General features: G+C 42.4%; 1 protein-coding gene across 1 annotated transcript; it reads right to left on the bottom strand.

Annotated features, from left to right (window-relative positions):
- Positions 1 to 1,530: 1,530 nt before the first annotated feature.
- On the bottom strand, positions 1,531 to 3,283 carry LOC123418183. The gene is made up of 3 exons (XM_045106951.1): positions 2,881 to 3,283; positions 2,564 to 2,784; positions 1,531 to 2,124 (listed from the first exon to the last, which is right to left on the bottom strand). Exons 1-3 carry the CDS (start codon positions 3,281 to 3,283, stop codon positions 1,531 to 1,533), a joined length of 1,218 nt encoding a protein of 405 aa, XP_044962886.1.
- Positions 3,284 to 12,621: the final 9,338 nt, after the last annotated feature.

Raw genomic sequence — 12,621 nt, 5'->3', positions numbered from 1 at the left:
TGAACAATAACCATGTGCTTTTATTTTTAGGCATAAGGACTCTAAAATGGATGAAGGGGGAGCTAAAGTTCAATAGCGTACAACAGGCATGTTGTGTATAGAGTTTGCAAGGAACCGTGTTCATTTCTTCCACTTAAATATCTTAGCTAGCACAACTATTTCATATCACAATACTTAATGGAATCACTTTTCTTAGCACTTCCATGATTTTCATTATGTGAATTCAATTACTATGATGCCAGGTAACTTGACTATTCGGTATCTGTATTTGACATCTGCATCGAATAATTTTATTTCTAAAGTATAGTTTGAAGTTTAATTACACATAGGATGGGTCACTCCGGTTACCATGGAAACTCAAGTATTTTGGGTTTGCAGTTTGCGATCTTTTTCCCCTATAGCGTCGTGATATACCTCAGTTGTCATCTAAATATAGTAACTGCTATGGTCATTACTAAGGACTAGATTGATATGTATTCAGAAATGTATCATTTTATATTTCTATCATTTTGTGCAATTGCTTTCTCAGTTTAATTGTAGCTCTAAATACTCATGTGAATGTAGATAAGTTTGGCCTCAAACAAGATAGAATCGCAGTATGAAGAGTTTAAAGTGAGACATGAAAATTAGGACTACTAACCATAAAGAGGAAGATTGGCAAGGAGATTAGAAGTCCATGCATCAAACCCAACCAGATATAGACATCCTCAAAAGGCTGAGGTAAGTACTTGTACTCTGAATAGACTTGGATAAAAATGAACCGTTTGTTTAATTGATATTATGTTTTTCTAATGGTTGGTCCAGAAAACAGGATTATTAATAATGGGGAGAAGCACGGGTTCGTACCGCCGTTGAGGATGCGGAAGTCTCAGTTCCACTATGCACTGACACGGGTACCGAGTGCATCCGCAACAGACGGGGACATGAGAGTCGTGCCGTAGCCGGCGAGGATGTGGGTGCCGTTGCCATTTCCGTCGCTCTATAGAACTAACACTTTTTATATTGCATACTTTACATGTTTCAGATTACACATTTTATAATTTTTAGAACTGAAAGTTAGATTCCGATTGTTATCTTCACATTAATTCAATATGTTGTCCACTTTAGATCTGTTCTTTCACATTCCCACATTTTTCTTTCACCTTAACCCAAGAGAACTTCCTGAAATCTTTACCATAGTTTTGTGATTTCTAAATGGGTTTGATTTCTTTTTGGTCTGATTGAACCTCACATAACATAGTAAAATGATGAGTAATGGGGTTTGTATTAAACATGACCTTTCGAGAGGCATAGATCATCATGCTATAGTATTCTATTATTTTTTAAATTTCTAGAATATGAATTCAGAATCCAATACTCATATTAAATTTAATGGGCTGCTTTGATCAAGACGTGCGTTGCACGGACATGTTTACTAGTGTCAAGTAAAAACTTGGTTAAATTTCAGTCGACTGAGACCTGGCCACACCCATATATCAACATTGCCCACTACAAAATACCCATGGAATAAGATTAACTTGAGTATATAGACTACTCATGGCGGAAACAGGACCAAGCGACGGTAATCTGCATACTACAAGACCCAAAGTTAATCTCCATGACGCTTACACATTGTCTCTTTGCTTCGAAAACTGCCTCAGCTTTCTCGATGAAACCCCGTTCCTCATCAACCGAACATGCCACCACGGAAACCTTGAGCATCCCCTCGATGTAGACGGAGATGACGCGGCGCTGGAGCTTGACCACACCTTCAGAGTCGACGGGCAAAGCTCTACCGTCTCTGGTATTGAGCAGCTCCACTTCCAGGCCATTGTTGCTGCTCATGCCGGCAGTGAACGCGCCTCGGAGACCATCCGGCCATGACCCGTGGGTGATTTTGATGCGGACCGTGGCCTCCACGGAGCGATTAATGTGACTGGATTCGAGTTCAAGTGTGCTGAGCCTGCTAGGGTAAATGCCTGCGAGACATAATCCGGTCCCGTAACTCAGGACTAGATCGCTCAAATCTCCGTCCTCGGATCTAGTTCTACTCGCGCCCTTCACCTTGAGCGAGACCTCGATGTATGAAAGGTCCCTCGACACGGCAATGGCGCGACTAGGGCCCGTCAATGCTAGGTATGGATCCTGCATGGGAATGGCAATTGTCCATGTAAATATTAAGAACATCTTCAACCGCAGAGCAAAAAAAAGCTGCTGATTGGTACTCCCTCTATACCGAAATACTTGTAGTTTTAGTAGGCTAAGTTTAGCCTACTAAAACTATAAATACTCCGTGAGGTGTGCTGAAGTAAAAGTGAGGAGCAAAAGTGATATTCTGTACAGAGGAAGTAAAACCTTAAAATTTTGGGTTTGGCGCCAAAAAGAGCAGACCTAGCTAAAACAAAAATGCTACATCTACGGCCTCATTACAGAGATTTTACGGACCTTTCGACCAACTAAACTTGCGCCCCCCCTGATTTTCGGTGGGTGGGACCCTCCCTCCCCCTTTTATCCAATCACAGATTGCTACCTCAAATTTATCCTGTAATAGGCCTGTAAGAGTCCGTAAACGTAGCGTACTAACCTCTTGAGTGATTATTTGGCAATCACCCCTCCGGCGGTGGAAAAGAATGTTGCGCTTGTGATCCAAGACATCTCGTGCCGCGATGATGCCATACACTTGCAGCGGCCATTGCAGGCAATCGTCGACCGCTGCGATCTTCACCGACGTGATCTGCAAGGTATCCATGGCCTTGGGCCTATCATGGGGAGCAGGGTGCGTGTACCGCATGGCGGGGATCGATGCTACATGGATTTCATCAGATGTTGTGTATCAAGTTAGTACGAGCAATTAACTGGTCAAATATATGTATGCAGCTTGAGCGTAGATATACATCTTACTGGTTTGATGGAAGGTGACGCCGGGGCGGGCGACGAGTTGGTTCCAGTAGCGTCGGAACCGGGCGGCGAAGAGCTCCTCCTCGCACTGCGCCCACTCCGCCGCTGCGTCCACCTGCCGACACACCTCGCGGTAGGCTTCTCTTGCCTTCTCGGCTTCCTCCGCCTTCACGCTGGCTATGACGGCGGCTTCTTCGGCTTTCGCCATGGCCATGCCGACGGCTTGCATGGACTCCTCGGCCTTGGCCGCGGCCGTCGTGGTGGCCTCCTTGGCCTCCGCTTCGGCTTGCCGGGACTCCTTATCCGCTGTGACCATGGCATCGTAGGCGTTCTTCCTGTCTTTCTTCATGGCTTCCGCGGCCGCGGCCCTGGCGGCCTTCGCCTTGCGCCTCCTCGCCGTCGCCATGGACGCTGCTTATTAGCTAGCTGTCTCGTTCCCTGGGAGAACGCCGCCCGTGTACATATAGATGGTGGTGGCTGTAGTCTGATTCCGGCTCAGTTACGAATCCGAGGAGGGGAGTCCACTTCCAGTCCTCCGACCTTCGCCTTGCGCCTCCCAGCTAGAGGAGGAAGGTGGAAACAAAGTCACCCCATCGCCGTCTAGAGAGATGGCGTCGGCGATCCGCTCCGCCGCGGTGCTCCGTCAGCGTCTTCCGCGCCTCCTGTCCTCCTCCGTCACCAGATATTTTCCGCGAGCGCTCGAGGAGGAGCAGCGCTTCCTCGTCCGGAGCGCCGGCGGTGGGGGATGCTCGACTTTTCAGCTGCAGCTCCGCCGCCGCCAGGAAGTCCTACACGGATCCATGTACACTCAACCCCGGGCAGCACAGACGGCATGGCGTACCTTATAAGGGCAGCCAAGAAGGAAGCTCTTGACTGGAGACAGATGCATGCGGGAACACCTTGAAGCATCGGCGCAGAGACGATTAGAACGCGAGCAAGTGTACAAGCGGCAGGATAGGGTGGTTAATTGTGCCGCCGCCGCTTTGTTCCTTGCCTTGCTAGCCGGCAGTGCGTTCTTTCGATGAGTAAGCAGAGGAGTGGAGAAGCCAATCTTATAGGCCTCTAAGTTTTTTTAGATTACTATGTCGTTGTGGGTTTTGGCTAGTATTTGAAACGGTTTTGCTAAAACACATCTAGATGTAAGATAAATATTTACATATCTAAATCCTATATCATTGATCTTATGTAGAGGTTCATGCGTATATTTTTTTTTCTTTCATATTTTGTTTAGTCATTTAGATGTGCAATGGTACACCCTATTTAAAATGTGTTTCTATTGCATCCAACTAATTCGTTGGCTTAAGTTGTGGACCTGTTTGCCTAGGCCGTATTCATCCCACGTACGTGTTAATTTCTACCCTGGTAACGAGATCATTTTGCTCCCGTCCCAGACGGCTGGAACCCTAGACGCCGCCACAGAAGCCAATCTTTCACTGCCGTCCTACGACGGCTCCCCTCCGTTGACGACATCGGTCGTCTGTGGTGAGGGGAGCCGTTGGATCCACGCATGTGGATCCTTTTTAGTCTTTTGTAGTCTAGGTTTTTAGGTTGTTCTCATCTTGACTTCGGCGACGACGATGGCGTCGCTGAATAATGATTCTTTGGATCCTTTCTTGACGAGACCATCAGTCCTATGGTTGAAAATGGATTTGGAAGCCAGTTCAAAAATTGATGGCGTCGGGACGGCGGCATCCTCGCAATGGACCTGTCTCCTCCGGCTTCGCTGTTGCCATGGCGTTTGCTCCTGCGTCGGCGCATAGCTTGGAAGGTAGTTCAGGAGTGGGTGCATATTGTAGTTTGCATCGACATCTAAAAGATGAAACGCGTGTTGTGTTCGTGGTTCATGGATGACAAGTATGCTTTTTTTCTTCGACGTCTTAGTCATGGTGGGGTGTCAGATATGGAGTTCGATGATGTGTCCGATGGGTTGCCCCTGTCTGGTCCGTTCAATGGCTAGGGATCCATTTTTAGTGAGTCACCAAGAAGGTTTGCAAAGCTGCATATCAGCGATGGAGACGCGTCGAGTTTGGATGAGGAGGTGATCCATCATTTTTTTGTTCAATGGTTGTTTTGGTGGTGCGGGAGGCAGCCAATGAACGTCGGTGCGAAGCTCAAAGATGTTATGCTATCTTTATAGTTTTTTCATGTCGGCCTTGACGTGGCATGTACTTTGACCTTTATGACATGAATAAAACACGTATTATCATGGGAGAAAAAAAAATATATGAACCTTTTTTTTGGCTGTCTTATTTAAGTTGAAGTTGTGAATCTGTTTTTTTTTTTGTTTTTGGCGTCTTATTTAACTTGAAGTTGTGGACCTGTTTTCTTGTTTTCGACCGTGTTAAGTGCATTATTGTGCCATGACCACTACCCTTTTCATATTGGGAAACGTTTCGTAATGGGGCGCCGACCGAATGCTTCGGCCAGTCGCGCGTGACCCGCGGGCTGTGGCTTGCCAATGTATGCAATAATTTTTGTCCAGATTTGCTACAACAGTTGTAAAATTTGCTACAAGCGTTTTCTATTTTTGTTACGATTTGTTCATTAAAAAAAATCTACATCCACGTTTCGTTGCAACTCGAGTTCGTTAGATTTTTTTGCTACAACCGTGTTATTTTTTAGCTACAACCGGTATATTTTTTTGCTGCAACTATTCACTAAAAAAGTTGCATACACGTTCATCAGAGTTGTAACCCGAGTTCACCGGATTGTTTTGCTATGACCCTTATTTTGTTTTGCTACTACGCATCATCAGCTTCGTTTTTTTGCTACGATCACGTAGATTTTTTTTTGCTACAACTATATTTTTGTTGCAACCGTTGACAAAAATTGCTGCATCTGAACAAAATATGTTGCATCGAGGAAACAATTGCTGCATAGATAGATCTAACGGTGCGCTCGTTTGCGCCGGCGCGCCGATGCCCAGTACTGGCCTTTCATGATCATATTTATCTCTTTTCTCAGCTTCAGATTCGGTCCAGTTGCTCATTAGATGGTCCAACGGGCTCGACGGGTCATATGTAGGACCGGTGGTTGGATGCACCATTTCTAGTAAAGATATTGAAAGGGACAAGCTATGTAAATAACATACATGTTAAACAAATATTACATATCAAAATTACAGAGTAAATTAATACATCATACACATCGAAGGTCCAAATTATGAAATTATAGAGTTACATTATTTCGAGTTAAAAATGTTCCCGTTTTATTTTCTTTTTGTCATTTTCTGTTTTTTTCTTATTTTTTCCTTTTTATTTTCAAGGTTACTTTTTAAAATAAAAGTTCATGTTCCAAAATTGTTCTTGATTTTTAAAAAATGTTCCAAATTTGAAAAAATTGTCATTTTCATAAATTGTTCATAGATTCAAAAAATGTGCTTGATTTTTTCAAAAATGTTGCGATTGCTTTTGTTCCAATTTTTTTATAAATTTCTAAAAAGCTCCTGGCGTTAAAAAAATGTTCCTGATTTTAAAAAATTGTTTGCAAATTGCAAAAATATTCATGTTTTGAATTTTGCTGTAGTTTCCAAAGATGTCCAAGTTTCATAAATTGTTCTTAAGTTTTAAAATATGTTGAACAAGATTTTTTCTAGCATGAATATTTTTTAAAATTCTGAAAAATTAAGATGAGAAATATATTTTTACACTTTCAATAAATATTTGAAATTTTCAAACAAAAAACGAAAAAGCTAAGAACAAAAAGAAAAAAGAAACGCAACAGAAAAAGAAAAAAAAAGTAACAAAAACCCCAGTTTAGGAACCTTCTTCTATGTTCCCAAAACCAATAAAAACTGGCTGGGTATCTCTGGAAGGTTCTTAAAACCAAGAACACAGGAGTTTTGCATGTCGACCCTCAAGTAGGACAATCGGAGCACCGAGGCTAAAGATGTACATAGCCTGGTACACGTCGCCATTGATATACTCAAGGGACGAGTTGCCACGGCCAATGACAATGTCAAACAAATGCTTCACGACACCAAGAATGGCACGTCTACAATGCGTTCCCTCAGTTTCTACGTGGTGGACTACAACCGCATGGTGAGCATCCTCAACATATGTGACACAATGATAAATGAGTACCACGATCGCAAGGGCAGAGCCGATGATGGGTTGCTATCTTCTGAGCTGCCCGCCTGTGTGGAGAAAGTTGACAAACCTTTCATTGACTGTTGGTTGGGCCTTCTTGGTATGGAGGCGAAAAAGCTATTAGATGAAAACTTTGCGGTGGGCATGTTGGTCAATCTCAACTTTTTCCTTGCTACCATCATACAGGTTTAATGATCCATTTTTTGTTTTTCTACATGAAATTGTGTTATTGTAACATCTGTTTACCTTCACTTGGATTGAAAATAATGTTATGTGTCAATAATTTTACTTTCACGTTTGCTTCTGATATATGTGTATGCAAGAAAGTTGATTAGAAAGCTGTCTAGAAAACAACTATCGCACAGCTACTCCATGCCACTAGTAGGAAAAGGGCCATCAGTCCCGGTTCTCCAACCGAGAGAACCATCGGGACTAAAGGCCCAAAGCTTTAGTTTCGGTTGGCTTACGAACAGAACCCAAAGGTGTTCCACGTGGCCGTTGCAGGGCGCCCAGGCAGGAATAAATTTAGTCCTGGTTGGTAACACCAACCGAGATCAAAAGGCAGCCCCGCGTCAGCAACTTGCAGGCGCTGGTTTTTTTGTGTTTTTTGAAAGGGGGGGGGGTAGAGTTTTTCGAGCGTTTTATTAGGAGTTTCATATTGTTTTAGCTAGCTACTACATATAGAGAGAAGTGACCTCGCTTTCTTCGTGCTTGGTCGACAGTAGCTACTACATACAGAGAGAACTCGACGCTAGCTAGTAAGCAATTGAAGGAACCATTAATTACACAATATCGTCATGAACATATATAGAGAAAAGTGACATCTCTTGATCCGTGCTTGGTCGAACAACTCGACGCTACTACATATAGTACACGATCATGCATATATACAATATATAACATCTCTTGCGATCCAGAACTATCTAATATCTATCCACCAAAATCGATAAGGAAATCCTGATGATATTCCCCGTCCGCTGGTATGACATGGTCAACAAAAAATCCCTTACAATTGTAGTACTACTTAATTAGTGTATTTTCTGCATGGACGTGGTTTATTTATTAAAAATAAATCAGGTTAGTAAATGTGAAGTATTATTATCCAAATAATTAAATAGGTACCCACTTTGGCAATATTTTTTGGGTGCTACGGATGAACTTGCCTCTATGATGTGTCAAATAAAACACGATGTGAAGGTTTTCTTTGTTTGCCATCATGAATGCGGACGGTCTTAATTTATTTTAGAAAAATTTAAAGGGACACTGTTTACCCCAGAACCTACAAGTATGGGCTTTTTATGGATATTTTCACTTCTAAATATTCACACCTCTTTTTAGTGGGTAATATGATGCACAAAATAAATACCCTTATAAAGGAAAATTATTTTCCTAAATATGTACATGCAAAATGGTTATCAAAGTTTCATGAGGATAATATGTCACTACATTACTAACTATGGTGGGAATTTAGAGCACACTACACTGTTTAGTGCCTCAAATGGGTTGCGGCTTTGGAAATGGGCCATACAATTAACTGTAAATGTGGACCTATTATAAACTAATCAACTCTGTGCCGGATCAACCCGGCGGCAATGTCGGACGTGGAGTGGGGTGAATAGATGAGGCCGGGGCGAGATCTTATAGGGCATGGCCACGAGGCTGGGCGTGCACTGGGGCGATTGGAACGGGCAACATGCGCTTGGGTCGTGATGCGATCGTGGGCGTGATGATCTTGGCTAGAGGTTGACAAAGACGTGGGCGGTCCCACCTAGTAGTGAAAGGGAGAGAGAAGAAAGAGGTATGCGGGTCGCACATTAGCGGTTTGATGTTGATCCGACGCCTTAGATAAAACGACATGTACCACTTTGGCGGCTGGGATGCTCGGCTGCCTGCAGCTATTGGTTGGGCCTGCTGGGCTAGCTCGCTTGATTGGTTGGACCTGGTCATTTTCTTTTTATTTCCTTTTTCTTTTTCTCTTTACATTTCTGTATAAATTTCAAATTAGTTTCAACACCAAACTTGCTCCAATTTTATTTTGGGATATTACCAGAAGTTCAAAACCTTTATTTATGATTTATGGAAATAAATTTCCTGCCATAATAAGTATTAAGCCCTCTGTATACATTCTCACTTGATTTATTCTCATTTTCCAAATCAGGCTTATTTTCCTATTCGAGTTTTGTGGTATTTGTATTTTGGTGCCCATTTAAAATATTTGGTTTGTCAGCTTAATTTGAGAGATTTATTTTAGTTCCCAATTTCCCTTCTAGTTCCGTTTAAACTTTAGATGACTTTAAGGTTTCCAATATTTGGGTCTTGCATAATTTTATTTCCATCACAAAACAATTCACACATGGTTAGTCATATGTATGTGGCTCAACTGTTGGGTTTTATAAATAATCCCCAAATGACAATTGGAGTTCTTATAATTGCCAAATATTTATTTGAGCCACATTCACAACTCCTAGTTTTTTTAGCTAAGAGGAACCAATCACACGCATTTTAGGAATTTTTTAATTCCCTCTAGTTTTTATTATTGACATTTAAAGTTTGAAACTAAATGTTTGCACCTTGACGAATTATTTGTAAGTTTGGCTGTAGAGATGTACAACTTGAAAGTTGCAAAAAAAAGAGAAAACTTTGTGCAATCACTGAAATGTTAAGGGTCACTATAATCGATTCTAAATGTTGCACAGAGATAGAAAGTCAGTTATGCAAAAGGATATCTTCAACACACAAATGCAAATAAGAAGTATTAATGAGAGGAGATCCAAAATGAACACCCACATATCTGTGTGCACAATTAGTAGAAGTATTAATGCGAGGACATGAAGATCCACCTATTTGTGTCCACGTATTATGCGGGCTCTAATTATTTGGCAATACTACTTAATCAAGACTTAACGCATTAATGAACACATGGGAACTTTATGTGTGTTTATACGGGGAAGATCTAAAATAAGCATCCATATATTTGCGAATATTGAGGGAACTAATACTGTAATGCAAGATGATCTAAAACGAGGATCAATATATTTTTATAGCTAGCACTATTAATTCGTATATCTATGGCTAAGCAACACACTGCATTTCTGAACCTCCACTTATTTCTATATAAAAATCTCAACCCTCGCACATCACTTTATCAATCCATCTCTTCCCTACTCATCGTTCTATATCCATTTATCTCCACCTTCGCCAACTTCGACACATTTCAAGACTTCCAACTAGGCTTATAGCAACGGCAACAATGTCGGTGACCTCCATCCTCTTCTCTGCCATCACTATCATGCTCCTTTCCACTACCATCGCAACTGAATCTACTGCCTCTGGTGGTGGAAACCCCAAGGCGACCAACTTCATGGTGGAAGCGTGCAAGAATGCGTCAACGAAAAGCCAAATATACGACCCCAACCCAATCACACAGGAGTTTTGTGTGTTGAGCCTCAAGTTGGACAATCGGAGCGCCGAGGCTAAAGATGTCCATAGCCTGGTACACGTCGCCATTGATATACTCAAGGGACAAGTTGCCACGGCCAATGACAATGTCAAACAAATGATGCACGACACCAAAAATGGCACGTCTACAATGCGTTCCCTCAGTTTCTGCGTGGTCGATTACAACCGCATGGTGAGCATCCTCAGCATATGTGACACAATGATAAATGAGTACCACGGTCGCACGGGCAGAGCCGATGATGGGTTGCTATCTTCTGAGCTGCCCGCCTGTGTGGAGAAAGTTGACAAACCTTTCATCGACTGTTGGTTGGGCCTTCTTGGTATGGAGGTGAAAAAGCTATTAGATGAAAACATTGCGGTGGGCATGTTGGTCAAACTCAACTTTTATCTTGCTAGCATCATATAGGTTTAATGATCCATTTTTTATTTTTTCTACATGAAATTGTGTTGTTGTAACATCTGTTTGCCTTCACTTGGATTGAAAATAATGTTACTGTGTCAATAATTTAACTTCCACGTTCGCTTATGATATATGTGTATGCAAGAAAGTTGATTACAAAGCTGTCTAGAAAAGAGGTATCGTACAGCTCCTCTTTGGCACTAGTAGGAAAAAAGCCATCAGTCCCGGTTCCAGAAGGGCTTTAGTCCCGGTTCTTCAACCGAGAGAAAACAATCGGGACTAAAGGCCCAAACCTTTAGTTCCGGTTGGCTTAAGAACCGGGCCAAAGCTGTTCCACGTGGCCGTTGCAGGGCGCCCAGGCATGAGGACGTTTAGTCCCGGTTGGTAACACCAACCGAGACCAAAAGGCAGCCCCGCGTCAGCAGCTCGCAGGCGCTGGTTTTTTTTTTGTGTTTTTTGAAGGAGGTGGGGGGTTAGGGGTTTTCGAGCGTTTTATTAGGGGTTTTAAATTGTGTTAGCTAGCTACTACATATAGAGAGACTTGACCTCTCTTTCTTCGTGCTTGGTCGACGATACCTACTACATACAGAGAGAACTCGACGCTAGCTAGTAAGCAATTGAAGGAACCATTAATTACACAATATCGCGATGAACATATATAGAGAGAAGTGACCTCTCTTTCTCTGTGCTTGGTCGAACAACTCGACGCTACTACATATAGTACATGATCATGCATATATACAATATATAACATCTCTTGCGATCCATAACTCGCTAATATCTATCCACCAAAATCGATAAGGAAATCCTGATGATATTCCCCGTCCGCTGGTATGACATGGTCAACAAAGAATCCCTTACAATTGTAGTACTACTTAATTAGTGTATTTTCTGCATGGACGTGGTTCATTTATTAAAAATAAATCAGGTTAGTAAATGTGAAGTATTATTATCCAAATAATTAAATAGGTACCCACTTTGGCAATATTTTTTCGGTGCTACGGATGAACTTGCCTCTATGATGTGTCAAATAAAACACGATGTGAAGGTTTTCTTTGTTTGCCATCTAGAAAAAAGATTTCTTAGTTTGGCTATTAAAGTTCTTACTATAATAAAATTTCATGGATGCGGACGGTCTTAATTTATTTTAGAAAAATTTAAAGGGACACTGTTTACCCCAGAACCTACAAGTATGGGCTTTTCACGGATATTTTCACTACCAAATATTCACATCTCTTTTTAGTGGGTAATATGATGCACAAAATAAATACCCTTATAAAGGAAAATTACTTGCCTAAATATGTACATGAAAAATGGTTATCAAAGTTTCATGAGGATAATATGTCACTACATTACTAACTATGGTGGGAATTTAGAGCACACAACACTGTTTGGTGCCTCAAATGGGTTGCGGCTTTGGAAATGGGCCATACAATTAACTGTAAATGTGGACCTATTATAAACTAATCAACTCTGTGCCGGATCAACCTGGCGGCAATGTCGGACGTGGAGTGGGGTGAGTAGATGAGGCCGGGGCGGGATCTTATAGGGCATGGCCACGAGGCTGGGCGTGCACTGGGGCGATTGGAACGGGCAACATGCGCTTGGGTCGTGATGCGATCGTGGGCGTGATGATCTTGGCTAGAGGTTGACAAAGACGTGGGCGGTCCCACCTAGTAGTGAAAGGGGGAGAGAAGAAAGAGGTATGCGGGTCGCACATTAGCCGTTTGATGTTGATCCAACGCCTTGGATAAAACGACATGTACCACTTTGGCGGCTGGGATGCTCGGCTGCCTG

The sequence above is a fragment of the Hordeum vulgare genome, unplaced genomic scaffold, assembly GCF_904849725.1.
Source record: "Hordeum vulgare subsp. vulgare unplaced genomic scaffold, MorexV3_pseudomolecules_assembly, whole genome shotgun sequence".
NCBI classification, from domain to species: Eukaryota; Viridiplantae; Streptophyta; class Magnoliopsida; order Poales; family Poaceae; genus Hordeum; species Hordeum vulgare.
This window is presented reverse-complemented; position numbering and strand designations above follow the sequence as displayed.

Bases quoted from the DNA above. Each gene is read 5' to 3' on its own strand.
- LOC123418183 (XM_045106951.1), bottom strand. From the start codon at position 3,283: ATGGCGACGGCGAGGAGGCGCAAGGCGAAGGCCGCCAGGGCCGCGGCC. The intron at 2,785-2,880 runs GTAAGATGTATA...AAATCCATGTAG, and splicing joins CGTCACCTTCCATCAAACCA to CATCGATCCCCGCCATGCGG. The intron at 2,125-2,563 runs GTTAGTACGCTA...ATTCCCATGCAG, and splicing joins GCCAAATAATCACTCAAGAG to GATCCATACCTAGCATTGAC.